The 21,390-nt window shown below is 35.5% G+C and overlaps 1 protein-coding gene across 3 annotated transcripts in view; it reads right to left on the bottom strand.

Moving 5' to 3' along the window:
* The window catches only part of LOC149797902 (uncharacterized), a 64,693-nt gene that overhangs the window by 18,248 nt on the left and 25,055 nt on the right, over positions 1-21,390 (bottom strand). For 2 of the 3 annotated variants that reach the window (XR_016421912.1, XM_089962943.1), the window contains exons 2-5: positions 17,088-17,206; positions 8,979-9,165; positions 7,742-7,830; positions 6,843-6,968 (exon numbers count right to left, since the gene is read on the bottom strand). Coding sequence is in view for 1 of the 3 variants with exons in the window: in XM_089962943.1 (XP_089819069.1) it covers positions 6,843-6,968; positions 7,742-7,830; positions 8,979-9,165; positions 17,088-17,206 (521 nt within the window). In the remaining 2 variants the exon portion in view is untranslated. The remainder of the gene's footprint in view (positions 1-6,842; positions 6,969-7,741; positions 7,831-8,978; positions 9,166-17,087; positions 17,207-21,390) is intronic. The other variant, XR_016421913.1, reaches the window with a different exon arrangement.

Here is a 21,390-nt window from a genome sequence, read left to right as displayed (position 1 = left end):
TAACCAGAAATGCCATGATTGCGAATTTCAATGACTTTTCTTCAAGCTTTATATTTGTATGGAGGGAGGTAACTCAAGTTCATACAACCATTTGAAATTAGCGATATAGTTTTTTATAAAAGCGAACAAGAAGAAAGATTGAACTTATATAAATTAAACAAATCCCTGAACGGTTTAAATATGTCGAACATGTAACAAACAACCAATCCCATCATGAAAGTGCATAAAAAGTCAGCAATTATTTTTTTACGTATATAATACAAATTACAAATAGAGCGGAGTCCGAATATTATTCAGTTTATTACAAGGCATGAATAGAATTAACATCAATAAAAACTATCCAAATGCTGAATAATGGATGATGTGCTGAACATGCCATTAATTTTGTATATCATGATAATTTATTCATACAGTTAGTTATCCTGGAAGGGTTCATCCTCTGTTACAACCAACGACTTAACGCATGCATTCAAGACCACAGTCAAATTCCTTAGAATCATCTTCACCTGTTCCATCAAAGCTATTGTGTGTTCATAAGTGCTTTCAAGACTGGACAAAACACAGCTGCTGGGATCATCCTTTCAGTACAACGATCAGAGCACACTTCCCCATGCTCTGTACCCTATACTGGCTATCCATTCGATCCAGAATCAAACAAAAAATGTGTTCTCTGTGCTGCGTTTCACTGTCGGACTCTAGTCCAACATACGTATTTGACCTAACCCATGTGTACACTAGCAATATACTTACGCCCCTCTTCTGACAATCGTATACTCATTATTCCCACTATGAAAACGAAGTCATAAGGACAACTTTCTTTTGCATACGAGGGCCCAGCAACGTGGAACGAATTGCCCACCGAATTTAGACACAAAGACACAGTGGTCTCATTCATAAGTGCTCTTAAAACTCACCTATTTCGACTGCAAGAGCAAACTTAAAGACCTAATAATGTTTCCTACCTTAAATATGTTCAGCATGTTTTATGTTTTATAATTTCATGGTGTTCGTTTTTGTAATCATATCATTCTATATGTTGTTTTATGTGTTGTATAATGTTGTAAAGGGCTTAGAGCTTCTAAAGATTAGGCGCTATTCAAAGTTCTCGTTATTATTATTATTATTATTATTATTATTATTATTATTATTATTATTATTATTATTATTATTTATATAAGGCAAGGAAACTTTATAACTTCTCCTAAACTGATGAAACTTGGTACGTAAGTAAGATGAGATCACCCACCCGTCTGCCACGTAAAATGAGGTCGCAATATAGGAGCAATAGAAAACAAAAGAAATTATACTATAAACTATAGTCTTTCTAGGTGTACTGGATTGCTCTAGAGATCATGTTTGCCTGAGAATGTCGACATATGGTAAATAAACGGACGAATCAGATTGCAAAGTTAGTGTTAAACCGGACTTAGTGCTTATGATTTGGAATCGATATGTCAAAAGCAACGACGAAAGCAACAAATAACAATATAAAAGACATAAAAAATGCACGAAAACCGTCATACAAGATACAAAATGTTTCTGTTAAAGTAAATTCTACGATTGAGAAGATATCCTAGAATTTGTCGTTTTCTTCTCAGTCTGAGAATTTTTTCGGTATAGTGAAGATATATTTTAGAAACCGAATAGGTATGTCTTGCATAGGATTCGTGAAGACATTCGTTGCTGTAAATTGAATTGACGTTGATCTTTAGTGTCCCCTTTATTGTTTGGTTATAATTAGTTTTCCGTCGTGATATTAATGAAGAAAATGACATTAGGAATCCTGGGTGATGCTCTAGCCTCACTCTGTAAATCTAGACGATAATCCATGTACATACAAAGTGTCTATCGGATAAACAGGCTTATTCAGCAGCACATGCGCTAATCTTTGATGATCGTTATGAACTTTGAAATCGAATGCTGGCTGCTTTGTTTTCGGGGGAAAAAAAAAGACAGTAATGATAATTAACTAAATGCATTATTAAGCCGACTGTAAAACCATGCTTTATTCGAACATTGAGCTCAAATTTCAACCGCAAAAATGATCAATCGAATAATCTTTATACATCCCCGATTGTACCGGTTTGCCACAACATAAGCTAAACTTAAACGTCAAAAGCTACGACAGCACTTAAGTATCGCCGTTCTAAATTGGGAAATACAGTAATTTGTAGCAATGTTAAATTCAATATAGCAGAAGGTAAAATCTAAACAACAGATTTCTGTATGGAAAGAAATAGAATGGACACAATCAGACCCCCTGGCAATCAATGGGCTTCAATAACTTGACTGCAAAGTAAATCACAAAGACAGATTTTCTTTCATGTCGTTCAAACCGAAATAGAATTATAAAAACCTTTTTGATAATCGAAGAAAAGTGTACTGGGTGATATTTTATATGGACATCTTCTTACAATGCCAGGATAAAGATTGTATTGATATTAATTTATGTTACTGCTTTGCTCTGGATGGAATCAATTCATAAACTTACTCGTAAAGCCTCGTGATTTTTTGGTCAATACATTGTTTTATGAGTACCGTTTCTGCACTGGAAAACGAAATCAATTAATTGAATCTGATGCCGAGATCTAGCGTTCCTCTTTTTTCACTTCACATAACGCATGAAACAGAAATAGAAGGAACTAATACCATTGTTCACAAGTAGGTGATTTCGATTCAAGATAGGATACAAGTGACAAAGGAGCTGATAAATTAAAATATTTCCTCTGATCTCGACCATTTCCATAGGTTTGACTGAGTTTTGTTTTCGCTATAAAATTGCAGGATACAGTTCTGCTTGACGAGAAAAAAGATTATATTATACGGTCCATGCCATTCAAGCGGCCAAGAATTATTTCATCGTGTGATTGGAAAAAGCTTCGTTTTACATTTTCAATTTGCAGTGAACATGACTATTACAACTGAGTAATAATGTTAAATAATGTTATTAAGCGCACTATGTGAGGTCACAAAAATGTTAGAAACTGTTTTATTTTGTAGAAATTATATATATATATATATATATATATATATATATATATATATATATATATATATATATATATATATATATATATATATATATATATATATATATATATATATATATATGGGATTATTATCTAAATCCGTGCTATGAAATTGACTGAATGCTAGAAACTAAACATGTCACTGTAGCTTGGCATTTAATACCAAGATGGGGCAATAAAAAAATAGAAAGTTGCTGTTAAAACAGTAATTGTATTCCTTAATAACTCAAAAAATTTGGCTGATAACACCAATCATGCATGTGTGTAACCAACCAAACGTTTCAGGCACTTGACATTTGGACATGCCACAAAGGGTTTCAAAGTTATTAGCAATACAATATTTCTCACCATTTTCTAAGCTTTTTGGTTCTTTATTTGCCACGTTAGTTTTGCCAGAATCAATGAAGTATTTTTGTACACAAGGTTGACAATTTTTCACATCGCAGCGATTGAAAGAAAAAAAGTATTTTTTTTTGGGAATAAACGTTCATAAAGAGCAATCTGTTTGATTAAGCTGAATAATGGATTTAAACACTAATCGTAATACTTGTCTCTTGTCCAGACGAATGCCTCGTGTGTTTTATTTGCACACCACATTCTCAAAAAAAAAGCCACAGTTCGATCCCTCGGGGAGACAGTTTTTACAAAAAAGTAGTATATACAGCCATACAGCAGGCTGTATGCTTCATTGAAATGACTGATTTTAAAGTGTTTATCATACTGGTAATTTCATTAACATTTGCTCTCTTGATCTTGAAAATATTTATGACTGCATTACACTTTAATTGAATATTCTTCTGAATTACTAACTTTAAGACTGTTTTGACCTAACGCTTGTGTAAACGATCTAAACATAATTTCAAGTACTATCATGTTTGCAAATAAACTTCACAATATTCATGCGAAGGTAACCGCAACAATTGCCCCATTTATCTACTGACAACAATTGCCCCATTTATCTACTGACAATATAGGCCTCATTTATATATTAATAACAAAACAAGCCTAAATTATCTATTGACAACATAGGCCTCATTTATCTATTGACAACAAAACAGGCCTAAATTATCTATTGACAACATAGGCCTCATTTATCTATTGACAACAAAACAGGCCTAAATTATCTATTGACAACATAGGCCTCATTTATCTATTGACAACAAAACAGGCCTAAATTATCTATTGACAACATTGGCCTCATTTATCTATTGACAAAATTAATTTCATCTATATATACATCTATCGACAACAAAGACCTCACCTATTTATTGACAACACAGGCCTCATTTACCTATTGAAAACATAGGGATACTAATGACAAGACACAGGTATGGTATTCCAACCTGTAGGCAAAGACAATGTGGGTAAATTATCAATCTTGGACAATGTACTGATCATAAATAACCCAAAGACGTAACCATAATAAACACGAGTTTACTTCTGAGTTACAAACTAAATTCTTTATTTGCTGTTGAGATATTTGAAAATATATTTAGATTCACATACGAGCAAGAGTCAAAAATGTATTTTATTATCGATTTTTATCGTTCTTTAATTTCATATACCGTCAAAGTAGAACATATTCTTTATCAAGAAAAGTCACTTAACCAGTATAATTTGGTATTTTTTTAAAAAAAGCAAATGAGATCAAAATAACACATTATTGAATTTTTGTTCACCCGTTATCCTACAGATCTAGAATATTGGTTAATAAATCGGGAAAAGCTTTAATAAAACCAAAAATGCAATATGGACATCTAATTTCTTCTCATATGGTTGGGCTGGATTGAAACAAAAAAGGAAATAACACGATCAAAGTAGAACAGTGATATCTAGATATGGAATTCGAAAGGCTCAGAATCCGATGGAACGTAGTGGGAGTGCAGATGCATTCCACTAAAGATGAAGGAGGGACAAAACCAGGATTATCGCTTAAGTATATGGAATCGCCATGCTGACTATGTTAAGCCTGAAGGATCAGATGGGAAAAAGAAGGTCAAGGTTCACTGATCAAGGTTTCCTGATAGGGGAGATGGAAAAAGTGGATCAAGATCTCTTAAAGGTGCTAGGAGTGAAAATGATCTATCATGTGAAGGATAAGCTGACGGTAGTAAGAAATACGATCTACAACTAAACATGCACAAGATATAAGCCGAAGGAAGCCGCAATAAAACAGCTGACCACAAATGAGAAAGAACGAAAAGAACGAAGGTGATCAAAACTATTAAGAACGCAGTTAAGCAAGTCAGGAAGCAATGGAGGAATCAACAGTTCAAATATAACAGAAATGGGCCGAGCTCATTCGTTTGTCATGTTTACCTTGGCAATGGAGTCACTTTGCGAGCTGCTAAATACAAGGGTACAAGATTATCAGTTGCATATGTCCAGCGGCTCATACCGTGATATGCCTCCGTTTACGATCACCCTATACTAAATCAATCAATGGATCATGCAAAAGCAGTTCTGGAGCGCCGAGGGATCCTCGTGAGTTTAAGAAGCAATGAAATTCGAAGCTCGTAATTTCAGGAGCTGTATGCTCAGGAAGAGTAGAATAGACAGTGAATACCAAACTAAGTTAGGCGATACGATCATCACCACAAGGTTAGAGGAACATTGCCAAAAATATGAATAGTTTATAAAGAAAGCTAGCGACATTAAGCAAATCGCTGACATGAAACCAAAGTCAGAGATGAACGTGAAAAGTATCGACCAATCTAGACATTTCGGGTAGGTGAACATGAAAACTATGGACCAGTGTAGACTTCCCGCGTAGTTGATGCAGTTCTTCCTAAAGATTTACCAAGACAGTTGAGACAACTAGTTTTATATGCAGCCTTATTATCTCACGAGGAACAGATGAAGAAGCATCAATGTCTTCATCGGAAAGTGGCTTGAAGTCGGCCAAAGTCTCTTGATTATCATCTTGTACAGCCGCTCAAGTGGCTAGAGTCCTGGTGGGCCAGTTTATATCAGGCTTCCAAAGTCAGACTTGAAAAGGTGTAGCTTGCTTACTCAGATACATGCCATTCTGGTGGCTACGAAGAAACAATACAACATTTGCAAAGTGCCTGTCCCAAGTCAATTAGCACCATTTGTATTTTGTACTTAGTTACCGAACCAAACGTAGAAGCAGATCATGGCTTATCTTCAAGGCACCATGTATTGTATGCACCAAGTGAATACGGTTGAAATGTAGCAGTTTCTTGGCGTTTCAGGTTGTTCCTCCGATTTTGGTCTAGATCATAGGTGGGAAACTCAGTGTTACCCGTTGCTGTCGCGGTTTTATGACACAATCAATGATAGTGTTCCTGTGTGATATTTCTGTTTCAAGGAAAACGGAGAGACCGGTTTTGAAAATCTTGGAAGAGAGGGCAGGGATATGCTTTGATTAGATATGATTGAGAACAGACCAGGCCATCGCTTAGGCAGACCATCAGAGCACAACACCAGATGCAGGTACAATCTTGCGTACTGCCTTCTCACCCAAGCGAATTGAACGTAATGAACTGAAACTATCTGGAAATCTCTTCTGTCTGTATTATTATATTTTAAATAATTTGAAAGTGAACATTTCGTCAAGTGGATCAACTCACCCATATGTTCAAATAACTAAATCCCTTTTCTGAAGTAAATTACATCGATCTAAACTCCTTCTTCACTTGGTGGAGGGAAACTGTACTTTACTGGGTTCAGATAATAAAAAATGCTTAAAAGCAATAACATTACTGCAAAATGTGGTGCAGAAAACAAAGTCATCACACAAGAACTAAAGTCAGATAATTTTTCATTGCTCTCTACAGCAGTTTACTATACCTTCGCTTTTGCCATATTCAATACCGTCATCGTCAGTATTATCTTCGTTGTCGGTTCTTTCGGGAGATGATATACTTGACAGTTCATCCTCGTTTGAGGTCATGTGCAGATTTAATGGTTTATTATCTGAAGAGGAAATATAAATTGGGCACTGGGATAAACCGACTGTATCGACATGGTATAAACACATAATTCATCGTGATCATTAGCCCTTACGGAAAATATGAAAACATAAAATACCATATAAAAAGGAGAAAACACGAAATTCTATAATTCAGGCATGCAAACACTTTTTATTTCTACAAGGTACTGAAAGTAGTCAAAACACAGCTCATCTTAAATTCCCAATGTAATGTTACAGATTAAACAATCCAATGTAATCTTATTAAATAAAATGGACGATAGTGACGTATTGCCTACAACGGATACTTCAAAAATATAGGCTTAACTGTAAAAAGTATATCTGCTTACTGACTATGAACGCTCCCCTTAGTGACTATAAAAAACCCTATTAGTGATTATGAACACTTCCTTTCGTGACCATGAAAGTTCCATTTAGTGACCATAAACACTCCCCTTAGTGAATATAAACACTCCTCTTAGTGACTATAAACACTCCCCTTAGTGACTATAAAAAAACCCTATTAGTGATTATGAACACTTCCTTTGGTGACTATGAAAACACTCCTTAGTAACTATGAAAACACCCTTAGTGACTATGAACACTTCCTTTCGTGACCATGAAAGCCCCCCTTAGTGACTATAAACACTCCGCTTAGTGACTATAAACACTCCTCTTAGTGACAATGAAAACTATTTCAGTTTGCCGTTCCGAGATTAGGATGCATTCTTCTGATCATTATGGTGTATATTGGGTTAAATATCTAAGTGTGACCTACTGTCTTCATGGCTGGCCGACCAAATGGTATTTTTTCTGGGATAAGAATGAGGGGTATGACTTGACCTGTCAGCACCGCCATCGGATTGACTGAAATAAATGATTATCGTGTGTAAAACCTTGTAAAATCCTAGTAGAAACCAAATAAGCTTACACTTATTTAGATATAAATTGTTGCCATTTATTAAGTTTAAAACTGTACCAATTCGAATTTATTTGATCGTTGTGTATCATTTCATAAAATACACGAATTCATATAATTCCCAAAATCCTTCAAAGCAAAAACATGTTTAATTAAAACAGACGCGTCAACCATTGCTAAAATGTCAGATAAATGATGTCAAGAACTTCTGTGGCAAACAGATCCAAAACTTCAAGAAAGAAGGTGATCCATATTGCGAACTACAGATTATGATACGAACGTTTTCCCGTGCAAGTTCAATAGTAGCTTGAGTAAAGTCGGGAGTTCATTTATTTTTCACTGAAGTTTAGGAAAAGCAAGAGAACGTGCGTTTCTGTCAGATCCAAGCACGTGACAAAACACCACCTAAAGTAGAGCAGGCACTGTCTCACTCAAACTTTTAGGACCTAACGGTTTCACGCTAATGCATCCAACCTTCTCGTTGATTATTTCTTCTTTATTGTTTGCACACACAAAAAAATGTGTATTGTGCAAATCAAATGAACAAGAAGAGTTGTTTTAAAGAATTTTGATTTAACTTCATTTGAAGGTTGGTCACTTTTTAAGTATTACACTCCGAAGCAATGTCTCCACATGATGGTAAAGAGTATGCCCACCAGCGCGAGATATAGTCTCAATATATTATGGCGTACAATATGTTCACGAGTGTGAGATCTAGTCACCCAGTATTGGCGACATACAATATGTCCATGAGCGTGATGTTTAGTCTCACAGTACATAACGAAACACATGTCTAAAAGCGTGAGATTTAGTTTTACTGTATACGATGGCATATTATGTGAAGAAACGCACAGTCTGAATGAAATGGACAACCTTTAGGATAGTAAACTGCACCAAAAATATCTTAAAGCAGCAAAAGCAATAACTCTGGTTAAGTTTGACTTTACCGTAAATGATATATTCCTTTATCAAACTTCCACATAGTGGTGGCGACTAGTCGTCTTCAAGAGTATTTTGAGTCACTTAAAGCACTAAATTTCAGCATGTGCCATTATCTGCAGGCAGTATTGATCAGTATATTCATATACATAATTACCTTGGTGCCACGGAATCGCAGTTGGACTGTGACATATACGCAGCACCGTCGGACCGGAGTCCCATATGGGAGACCATAGATATGGGCACTGGGGGAATCAACATCGGATGGTTAAGAGGCATAAAAGGTAGATGCCCAATGGAGAACGGGTTGTGCGGAAATCCGTTGACAAGATTCTTGCTGTCTGCTGAAAATAAATAAACAAATAATTAAATAAATAAATTATAAGAACTATATAGCCGCAAGAATTCGAAAGGTCATATTATAAAATGAAAGTTTTGGGATGTTAGTAAACTGAAATTGACACCTTTGATTAATTTATAGTTTAGATTGTGTTTCGATAGTCTAGAGTGCGAAATCTGTCATATAGTCAATGGGTTTCTATTTATGGAATTTTACTACGGATCATTGATATGCCCTCTATATAGTGCTTTCCACAGATGTGGCATCCCTGGCATTGGTAAGTTGCTCTTGACTTTCCACAGATGTGGCATCCCTGGCATTGGTAAGTTGCCCTTGACTTTCCATTGATGTGGCATCCCTGGCATTGGTAAGTTGCTCTTGGCTTTCCACAGATGTGGCATGCCTGGCATTTGGCTTTCCACAGATGTGGCATCCCTGGCATTGGTAAGTTGCTCTTGACTTTCCATTTATGTGGAATGCCTGGATCTGACGTTCCATTGAGGTGGCATGCCTGGATCTGATATGTTGCTCTTGACTTTCCATTGACGTGGCATGACTGGATATAGTAAGTTGCCTTGCCGTTCCATTGATGTGGTATGCCTGGATCTGATATGTTGCCCTTGACTTTCCATTGATGTGGCATGTCTGGCACTGGTAAGTTGCCCTTGACTTTCCATTGATGTGGTATGCCTGGATCTGATATGTTGCTCTTGACTTTCCTTTTGATGTGGCATGTCAGGCATTGATAAGTTGCCTTGACTTTCCATTGATGTTGTATGCCTGGATCTAGTATGTTGCCCTTGACTTTCTATTGATGTGGCATGACTGGATATAGTAAGTTGCCTTGACGTTCCATTGATGTGGTATGCCTGTATCTGGTATGTTGCCCTTGCCTTTCCAGTGTTGTGGCATGATTGGATATAGTAAATTGCCTTGACTTTTCATCGATGTGATATGCCTGGATCTGGTATGTTGCCCTTGACTTTCCGTTGATGTTGCATGACTGGATATAGTAAGTTGCCTTGACTTTTCATTAATGTGGCATGACTGGATATTGTAAGTTCCCCTTGTGTGTGACCAGGGATCCAAATGAGAAACCACATAGAACGGCAACTTGATCAGTTAAACATCGGATGGTTTTGGGAAGAAAAAGGGTAAAGGTTATCTTTAAAATATTTTGTATATTGTGAATGCATTATATATGAGCCCAAGGTTGCAATATTTGAAAGAGAAATGCAGTATACGACGTCATCAGTTGCCTTATATACATCAGCATTTTCCCTGTACCGTGTCAACATTTGCCCTGATAAAGGTATCAGGTACATGGTTTTAATTTTGGTTTTTGGAAGCACTTCTAGTTTGGGGTTTGAAAACACTTCTGTCTATAAGTAGAGAACTGTTCAAAAGTAATGAATACGTGGTCACTCAACGGACAACGTGATCTTTATCTCGTTCTGTCTAGGTTCCAATGATAAATTCTCAAAGAAGGATACATTAACCTCTAAATTCTCATCTATATGTGCGAGCGATCTATCCTTAATTCAATCTGATGATATATCGGACACGTAGAAATACGATCTGAATAGTCGGAAAAATGCTTTTGTATACTAAAACTAAACAGAATGAAACATAATTGTGTACAGCTCTGTTTCACATGATTATTTGTTTTATTGCCCGAGTACTTGATGTTAGAGGTTTCATGGATTAATTTTCTTTGTGCATCCAACCATGCACCCTTGGGCACAGCAAACTGGAATAATTCCAAAAACATTTATACGAACTCATTTGAGGATAAATGGATTACAGAAACATAATAAAATACAAAACAATGTTTTTATCGCTTGCTTGCATATATTATGAAGATAAAGATGCTAGCAATCTGAAAGATGGAATATTTACGAGTCATCCTGTAAAATGTATCAGTCATGAAATAACTGACGGTTGGCTCTGAATTTAGTGGTCTTTGGGAAATATATCAGAGTAGAACAACCGTATATAGTCTTGTATAGGTCGAGTCCAACTGTAAACTGCTCTGACCCAGATCTGCTGGATAATGGCAAATAGAGTCTATGCAGATCATTTTGGGAGTAATGAGTAGAGCAAACGCCATAGGTTCTGATCTGCCTGCGCATTATGCGACAGCAGATCAGGATCTATGTTGTTTGTAGTTTAATCAGACGTATAAGTGAGACTATGGTACGAACAGATTCATACATATATATTCGATTAAATCAAGATGATAGAAAAGCCACTCAAGGTCTATCAAATATTAGAACAAGAGGAAGTATTTTATTGTAATATTTTGTATGTCATAAACCAATCTCTGCCAAGCTGATTTTCTGTACGTGCGTGAGACTAGCAGTAGTCCCTCTAATTGATTTTACTGCATTGATCTCTCGGTTAAAGTAATAAAATCTATCCCCTACTGTTAAAACCTCACCTGTCGGAGAAGCTTGCGGAGTGACAATTTAATACGTTTTGTCTTTGTACTGATATAAATTCAGTACATCCCTGTAAATTTCATTTTCTTGAACATTTATTACTCGGCTGTAAATTTCTGTTCATATCAAAATCCATAAATCAAAACGATATTAATCTATTTGTTTACATTGGTCTTCGGATGGCTTGGGAAGATATTGTATCACGTGATTCTAAATATCAATAACCATTTGATCTTTGAAATGGCATTTAGATAACGAATTACCCCCGTGACAGACGGAGAGAGAAAGATCAGGCAGGTATTAATAAAGACAAATAGAACTATAGTATAATCTCATAGAGATTTCTTGAGTTTGGGGAATGTAAAATACTTTGCATGTCTTAATAAACCTTGGGATAAAATAAAATAAATCTTTGAAATTTATATTATAACTAATATGTACCAATACATGCGTGTACTGATATTTATATGTATATATTTTATGACCTCGGTTTATAACTTGGATTTTCTTGTCTATATGTAGATAAGTAGGAAAATATTCCAGATAATGGATCATTAAATCGGTCAGTCAATCTATGAAGAAATAATGTTTTTATTTTATTTATTTAAGGTATGGAATTAGGACCCTCAGAGCAGAGTAACATGTATGGGTATTTCTGTGCACCAATGTTATCGCATAAACTAACATAAAACAGCTTAAACCTATATAAGAATTATTTCATTTAAATTCATATAATATTGTATTTAACCCAATTTGATGAACATTTCACTGTGGAATGAGAGAGGCCATGAAGTTATTTAAAGGTCCTATATCGAAGACTTCGTTAAAACATGGTATTTCTCTGGGACAAATTATTTCAGTTGTAGTCCAAGAAAGAGTACTACTAAGAAAGCTTGCCAGTAGATTCGCAGCTTCTTCCTCCACTAACTATACGGGACGCAAGTTATGGCATATCATGTGCTAAAATGTGGCATTAAAGTCCACAAACAAATAAAACAGATGTAGAACTCTGCGTAATTGTTATTAACGCCACGGTCTGTACTTTAAGTTATTACTCTAGTATTTTACATGCAAACAAACGAACTTGATATTGAATGTATATATACTGACGTATTAACCGTGACATTTCGTTGTCAGAAAACTCCGTATAGCCCTCGAAAACAGTTTTAGCTTTCCTTTCAGGCTCAATATAGTTCCATCGCTTTATTATTGCCCGTCATGACAGCATTAAAAGGCATTGTCAGTATTATTCGCTACACTTTTAGAACGTTGTGACAGCTTTACAGGACACTCGCATCATTGGTGCCAAATGTAGTGAGAAAAATTAAAACAGTTGGTATGTACTCTTCGGTACTTGAACTACTCTGAATTAACGAAGATAGAATGATTGTATTTCCTTAGGTATCAAACAGGTGTTTGGATGCTTTTATCATGAGGACCTCTATACAGGAGAGTGATGCTTTCCCTACAGTTTTTCAGAAAGATTCGTCCAGAAATAAATGTGGCGAGCGTAAAAACAGTGTTAATAGTTTCTTTGCATCATAGGTGGGTATAGTTGTAATAGTTATGTCATAAAGACGTAGGTAGTACTTATAGAGTGGAAACTGAATTGAACAAAAACATATAGTTCTTTGTTAGGAGAAAGAAACAAATCTGTGTTTAATAATAGAAGCAAGGTCGCTAGAATTCTGAATTCGGATAAAATCCGGACTCAAGCTGGAAGCAGAAGAAGAAGAAGGAAGATAAAAATGATGAAGTAAAAGGGACATGAGTTAAAGAAAACGACTAATAAAATGTAAATCAAGAAATAGTATGTAAATTTAAAAGATCAATTTGAGGGCAAATAAGAAGAAAGTATATTTATAATAAAATAGTGACCTGGAAATACTAGTCCCCAGAGGAGGAGAGAATCATTTGGAAAACAGAACAAATGAAGTAACCTTCTGATATCCAATAGCGAAGTATTTGGAAATAAAGAGAAGAGTGGGCTAGATGGTCTGTGGGCGGGAAGCACTAAGAAACACTGGAAAGTGGTGGGGGCGCAAGTACAGGTTGGAAGAAGCTATGATTTGCAGAAATAACGTTTAAATTTACTTTATGCAAATTACGAAGTAAAGCAACAGCAAAAAGCTGTCTGGTGAAATTAGTAAGGATATTCTAACGAAGAAATACTGGGGTAGATAAGCTGAGAATAAAAAGAAAAGGATATTAGACAGAAGAAATAGAAGAACAAAAGACAGGGTAATAAAACATGCAAATATTTTATAATTCTGTCTTAATTTTTATAATAAAGGTATATTCGAGCGAGGTTTAAAAATTATATGAAATATCCACTATTTAATTACATACTTGCATCGGCACTGACAGAAATTGGGAAATGAGAGAGAGAGAGAGAGAGAGAGAGCATGCGATCTGAGTTGCAATATCACCACAGCCAGAATGCCAGAATATTCGTGTCCTTACTCTGTTGTGTAAGATAAGAGAGAAGTTGACCTGTACCAAAAAAAGTTATAAGAAAAACAAAAGAAAATCACGTAAAGACTGTAATAAATACATGAAAGTGTAAAAGAATGGGACGAATGAGTGATTGGATGACAACCCTAATAATAAAAAATGACAAGTGAATGTTCTTGAAGTTCTAAACCAAAGCATTTTCCTCTTCCTCGCTTTTCTAGGTTGTTTCTGTACCACAACCATACCATCGCAATGCGTGCACGCGCGCGTGTGTGCATGTGCGTGCGTGCGTGCGTGTGTGTGTGTGTGTGTGTGTGTGTGTGTGTGTGTGTGTGTGTGTGTGTGTGGAGAATTATATTATGTATGTATTATTTCCTCCATTCCCGAATACAATAAATATAAAATTAAACAACGGGGACCCCGAGTGGCCGAGTGGTCTAAAGCGCATCTCATATACCGATCACTGCTATCTCACCCCTGTCCGCGTGCGTTCAAGCTTCTGGCTCGGCCAATGTTGTGTCGGTGGTTCTTACCGGAAATTTCCCGGCTTCTTCCTTCGCCGATTACATTGGCCGCCATGTATAGCCTATTGTGTGCTGAGAAAAGGCGTTAAACCCATGACAACAACAACTAAACAACAATTATAAATATCCTTCATTTGAACCAGAAGAGCAAATATTGATTTATCTTTACTACCATCATATGTACACGCTAGCTGAATAATTTTATATTTACCTTTGCTTCTGAAAGCAGTATAGACATAATACCAAGAATGTGTGCAGAGAATCAATTAAAATGAGATAAGAGGAAAATGCAGTGTGGTGTAGGAACATGCTGGTTATGTACGTTAGCGCAAATTTAATGGAGAAATGAAGACCAGTCAAAGGAGCTGAATATGGAGAAGGAATAACATAGATACTGACTTGATTAAAACGTTTCAGGGCAAAACTTAAGAGTGTATCAGAGAAGCTGACGAAAGTGAAACATAAGCAATAAACGGATGAGAATTTATCAAGAAACAATCACAATGTGAATCCAATCTTTAAATGCAAGTTAATTACAAGCTGCATGATTAGGAATGAATGGGATAAGATATAAAATGAAAACATTATCTGAAAATACGGTGCAAGAAGAAAAGTGACAATACCAAAGGCGCAAAAGGGTTAGGCCGGATATTCTTGAGGACTGAAATGCATTAAGGAGGGTGTCATGTGGAGTAATGCCCCTTGTCAAAACAAGATGGAGAATACTGGGGGAGAATGTAATAGAATATTCTTCTCGAATTATTGACCTTTCCACCGAAAAGTTCCTCCATATTTAACTCGCCCTGATCATTGCGTCACGCTACATGCGTCCGTTAGTAAAATATTGATTACAGGTGCTAAGTATATATTTGCCTGAACCGTAAAAAGATTGAATAATAAAGGCGACACCGGAAAAACTCCCATGATTATTTATTAATACTACCGGTAATAAACTTTAATTTTCGCAGAAAGCCTCTAATGTGTACTTTAAAACACTAAAGTAAACAGTAACACTAGAGTATGCACTAAAGTAAACAGCAACACTAGAGTGTACACTAAAGTAAACAGTAACACTAGAGTGTACACTTAAGTAAACAGTAACACTAGAGTGTACACTAAAGAAAACAGTGACACAAGTGTGAACATTAAATTAAACAGCAACAATAGAGTGTACATTAAAGTAAACACTAACACTAGAGTGTACACTTAAGTAAACAGTAACACTAGAGTGTACACTTAAGTAAACAGTAACACTAGAGTGTACATTAAAGTAAACACTAACACTAGAGTGTACACTAAATTAAACAGTAACAATAGAGTATACATTAAAGTAAACACTAATACTAGAGTGTACACTTAAGTAAACAGTAACACTAGAGTGTACACTTAAGTAAACAGTAACACTAGAGTGTACACTAAAGTAAACAGTAACACTAGAGTGTACACTAAAGTAAACAGTAACACTAGAGTGTACACTAAAGTAAACAGTAACACTAGAGTGTTAGTCAACAGCAATGGCATTTAAATAGACACAATGTTATTTTCTACGTTTCTGAAAAGTCCTTGTGCAATGGAGAGTTTAATAAAAACATGAAACGTTCATTTCAAATACTATTACCAAAGAAATTTTCAAAAAACTAATTTTTAGGTGAATTCTGACATCTGGCAAATAATATGTCAAATAGGCAGTGTGTGTGTGTGTGTGTGTGTGTGTGTGTGTCTTAAGCCGTCCAAGTCAACATAAAATAATCCACCTGAAACTCTTGATTTTAGTTGCACCCCACCTATTCATCATCATTAATTAATATGCCCTGGATTTCACTTGTACCATATTGATACATAACCATAAGTTAGAGAAATATATCATCCGTGGATTTATTTTGTACAAACTGATGTATCACCATAAGAAAAAGAATAACATATACCCTCGATTTCATTTGTACGATATTGATATTCATCGTGTAATGAACATAATTTTTTTTATTTTTTGGTAATTTCAGAATTAATTGATTAATATTTTGTATTCATTTATGAAGCTGCTTATGTGATAATTGCACAGAAACGTTAAACAATCCTTGTCTGAAGGAATACGTGAATCAATGTGATGTTACAAAAATTGCCGCATAAGCTAGTTATCACTGTTAGTGAGGCTAGAAACTTAATGACAAAATAGTGTAATGGTATTAGTTTAATAATAATTAGTTTAGAAAGTTAAAACTAAAGCATCTTTGGTACCAAGCACAATCTGAATAAAATTAGATCTCTACTGTTCTGACTGCTACTGCTTAGGGGTCATGTTCTGATGACCTTTGAATTAGCGAATGAAAATGCAGCTTTCAGAAATCTGAAAGTGAATACAATAAAAGCTGGAATACACAAGGATTCTATTACTTAGTGGTATTTTCAGGAAAACCTACAATTTATACTAAAGCAAGAAAAAAGCTCAAATTCAGACCAGCAATTTTGATATACTATTCTCGGTGGGTGGGAAATATAAATGATCTTACCGAAAAACTGTGGATAGTAGGATTCTGATACGTCAAATCGGAATTTCTTTAGTTTCTCCAAAGTCTCGGCGCTGGCGTGCAGGGACGGACTTCGTTTTGGTGGTCGTCCTGGTCTGGCACTGAAAAGATTGAGTGTAGAATCCTTATAATCAGCTGCTAATACATGCATTCTGTATTTCCTACTTATAATGTATATCTGTCTGCATGTCTGTCTGTCTATCGTGTATGTATGTATGTATGTATGTATGTATGTATGTATGTACGTATGTATGTACGTATGTATGTATGTATGTATGTATGTATGTATGTATGTATGTATGTATGTATGTTGTTGTTGTTGTTGTTGTGGGGTTTAATGCCATTTTTCAGCACACGATAGGCTATGTATGGCGGCCAGTATTAATGGTGGAGGAAGAACCCGGGAAAACCCCGGGAAGAACCACCGACCCACGAGAAGCTACTGGCAAGCTTTCTCACATACCCACATTGGTCGAATCCGAGGCTCGAACCCACGCAGACAGAGGTGAGATGGCAGTGATCCGTAATGGAGAGCGCTTTAGACCACTCGGCCACTATGTATGTATGTATGTATGTATGTATGTATGTATGTATGTATGTATGTATGTATGCATGTATGTATGTATGACTGTAATCTTGAATAAATGTATCAGTATGGAACGATGATTTTCAAAAAAGTGTTATGTATGTATGCATTTACATGTGGATGTGCCTTAGAATGTAGGTACGTGCTTACCAATGCATGACTGAATACATTAATACACGGCAACGTTGGGTGGATTGAATGGGTATAATGGTTTGGAGTCTTACTTCAGTGTGTGTGTGTGTGTGTGTGTGTGTGAATAAATGTTTTGATGTATCAAGACATTCGTTATACCGATACAATATTTAATTACCACTGTTACTTATAATTATTTCAGGCACGTTCTTAGTGTCATCTTATGTAAACTGTAATATTTAAATCTGATAATTGTATATTCGTTACCGCGTGGTCGATATTTACAACGTGTAATAAAACTGTTTCAATTCGACACCAAGTTATTTCGACCGAAAAAAAGACACGATAAAATTCAATGACATTTATCCGGCACAAAATGCGTGCACAGTTAAAATTCTGATGTAAATGAGAATTAATGAATTTCAGTAGGTGATACATTTTAAATTGTAAATTGCTGTTTACTAAGCTATTACCATTTCAGTCTAAGTAATTTGATATAATAACTATTTTGTCAAAGTATAGAGATGGTGTTAGTAAATGATATAACGTCTGTCCTAACAAAATTCTTCCTTAAAACTGTAAAGGGGTGGCCGAGTAGTCTAAAGCGCTCTCCGTTACGAATCACTGCCATCTCACCTCTGTCTGCGTGGGTTCGAGTCTAGGATTCGACCAATGTGGGTATGCTTGCCAGCAGCTTCTCGTGGGTCGGTGGTTCTTCCCGGGGTTTTCCCGGATTCTTCCTCCACCATTAATACTGGCCGCCATGTATAGCCTATCTTGTGCTGAAAAATGGCGTTAAACCACACAAAAACAACAACAATACAAATGTAAAATGTGTTAGTTGATCGTTATTATGGTCCATGCCATTCAGTAAACTGGAAGGGTGGATGAGAATTACTTGGGGTTTTTAGATTGTTTTTTTAATGCATCGAGCCAGCTATTAGGAAATCGATACACAACAAATAATCTACGATGGTTTTATTACAAACCCATCAGGGATGATAATCTACATGACCTATATTATTTACATCCGACAGATACATAGTTTCGTAGTTAACCAACACTGGACCTCTTTGTACAGAGAAACTGATACGGTCCGCTGCAATGGAGGTAAGAACTCCATGATTTGTCTTCAACAACAAGCATCTATTGAACACAGATTAGTGTCAGTCCATGATTATTTATGTTTTGCCTTAACATCGTCTCATGTTTTTAATTGTAACTTTGTCTCTCTCAAAATAAAATTCATCTGAGAAAAGTCTCATCGCAATACTTACATTCCCGGTGATTCAAATTTTTAAAAAAATCATATTTTCAACACATCAGTTAGTTTTTAAAGAACTGACAGAAAAAAAATGAACGAAGCATTAAATAATTTTTATCTTAGTATGTGTATATCACTATTTTCATTTAGGACAAACTTGATATTATAAGGAAACTTTGAGTGAAAAACTCATGTTGATATAATCATTATTTCGGGAGGAATAGAGTAAACAATATTCTGACGATGACTTCCGTGGCGGGGGTTTTGAGTGTTAGATGCGCATTATTTTCATTTAGGATCAGCTGTACATTAATTGAAGTCTTTCAGTAACAGACAACACGGTCACTGTGACGGCCATATTGGCTAACCTTAGACTTGTCACGTGGTGATAATGAAAAAGAGAAAAGTGAAGAAAGAATACCGCAGCTTTTGCAAGCTCAAAACAAATAAACTCTGTTGCGAATATGAAAGTGTATATTTGCACAGATTTGATATTGGATAGAAAACAGGAAAGCCAATCCTGAAAGAGGAAAGATGACAAGAGCTTGAAGAATGATAGGAATGTGACATCATACGAAGTTGAAAGTGGTGCAGTCATGACTACTCCAGGTATACGTTCCGGTTCGCAAAGAGAAATTAATTAGGTCATAAATTAGATGTAAGGACTTTGCGAACTTTTAAAAGGATGCTAAGAAATTTTACGTGCAAAATATGGGTTCTGTAGCTTCTTATTGGTATTTATTTGCATGAGTATTGCCTAGGAATGTTTGAATGAAAGCTTATTGGCTAAAGTAGGTTTTCCATGATCCATTTGTAGCATCTTTATTCTCCTTCATCCATATTTTAAAATGTACTGTATATAAAGCAACATGGATAAACATCCATAAGTTGAAACAGAAAACAAACTGCAAACTGATACCCTTTTTATGAGTTGTAAAAGCCGACCTTTACATGTCAGTGAATAGGAACTTTACGCAGATGCAAACGCGGTGTCGAATGTCAGGTGTGTACCGAATGACGGAAACATTGAGAATACTACCAAGCTTTAGCATAAATTGTCAGAATTATTCACAGTTCATAGCCATTCAAGTTTTATTACTCTGGTCAGATATAGAATTAGATTTGTCAATCAAATACTACACGCCGAACAATGAAAAGCCTGTACTCCAAACACTGGTCTTGGGGAAATAACGTATCTGTTATATTCTTTGTACAGTCATCACTTTTACTGCAGCGACATTGGATATTCAAAGTAAATTAATATCCATCAGATGGAAATATTTCAATGTCTGATATAACTTTATTTCTTTTTAAGAAAAAAAATGTATTTTTTTCTCAGGAACTATGAGATCAGTGAAGATGTAATGGAATATAATATTTAGCAAGTTTTGAAAAACAATTATTCGATTATAATACTAAGAAAGGCGAACGACTTTTACCTGGAAGTGTGTAACTTTCACGCAGGGTATTTTCTTTTGATCAAATAATATTACAACATATAATAATGCTAAATAACTACAAGTAATGGCCATAAAATACTAGGCTATTATAACTCAATTAAGGCTAGGCAATGGACAATGAAAATTATCTACCCAAACAAGGGCCTTGCAAGTCGCTGAAGCTAATCAATACATATTTAGTTAAGAAGGTTTATTCCTGAATAGAAGAAACTTATTTTGATTTTGACATCAGCATGACATATGCCACAAGGACAGACCATTAGTAAGTTTATATTTATCAATTCAGCGGCACTCTGAAACACATTGGATTTCGTTTATTCTGGTTGTGCAATTTCGTTGTAATGAACACTCCGAAATGCAGCAAACGGCTTTGTTCACCTGTAAAATGAGGAAACACAATGAAGTTCAGTAACATTATATTCATTAATTAATTTTATTGAGTTATTTATTTATTGGTTTATTTATTTCCCTGTCTGATATGATTTTTGCAATATTGCAAACATATGTAGCATGGTATGTGAAACAATGTATTTAAAAAAATACATGACAATGTAGTGATTTTGATATCATTAGACTCCTCCAGAGGCAACCGCTCCACTTGACTTGTACAGAAAACAAGAGCCATTGACATGCAGTTCAATCTAGAACCTAAAGCTGGCTAAAATATCAATCTGTAACAAAATATACTGTATCTCAACGTTAGTAGAGCACTATTCTTTGAGGAAGTTACACAGAATAGACTCTACTTTGACGAAGCCTGACGCTGACTGGATTGAGTTATGCCGCACTAAATTTAAAAAAACGTTTGTTCAAAGGAGCTGGACAACGATACGATTCACCTAA

Source organism: Sinohyriopsis cumingii, chromosome 6 (assembly GCF_028554795.1).
Source record: "Sinohyriopsis cumingii isolate HCF-2022 chromosome 6, ASM2855479v2, whole genome shotgun sequence".
NCBI classification, from domain to species: domain Eukaryota; kingdom Metazoa; phylum Mollusca; class Bivalvia; order Unionida; family Unionidae; genus Sinohyriopsis; species Sinohyriopsis cumingii.
Note: the sequence above shows the minus strand (reverse complement) of the source record. Positions and strands in the feature narration are given on the sequence as shown.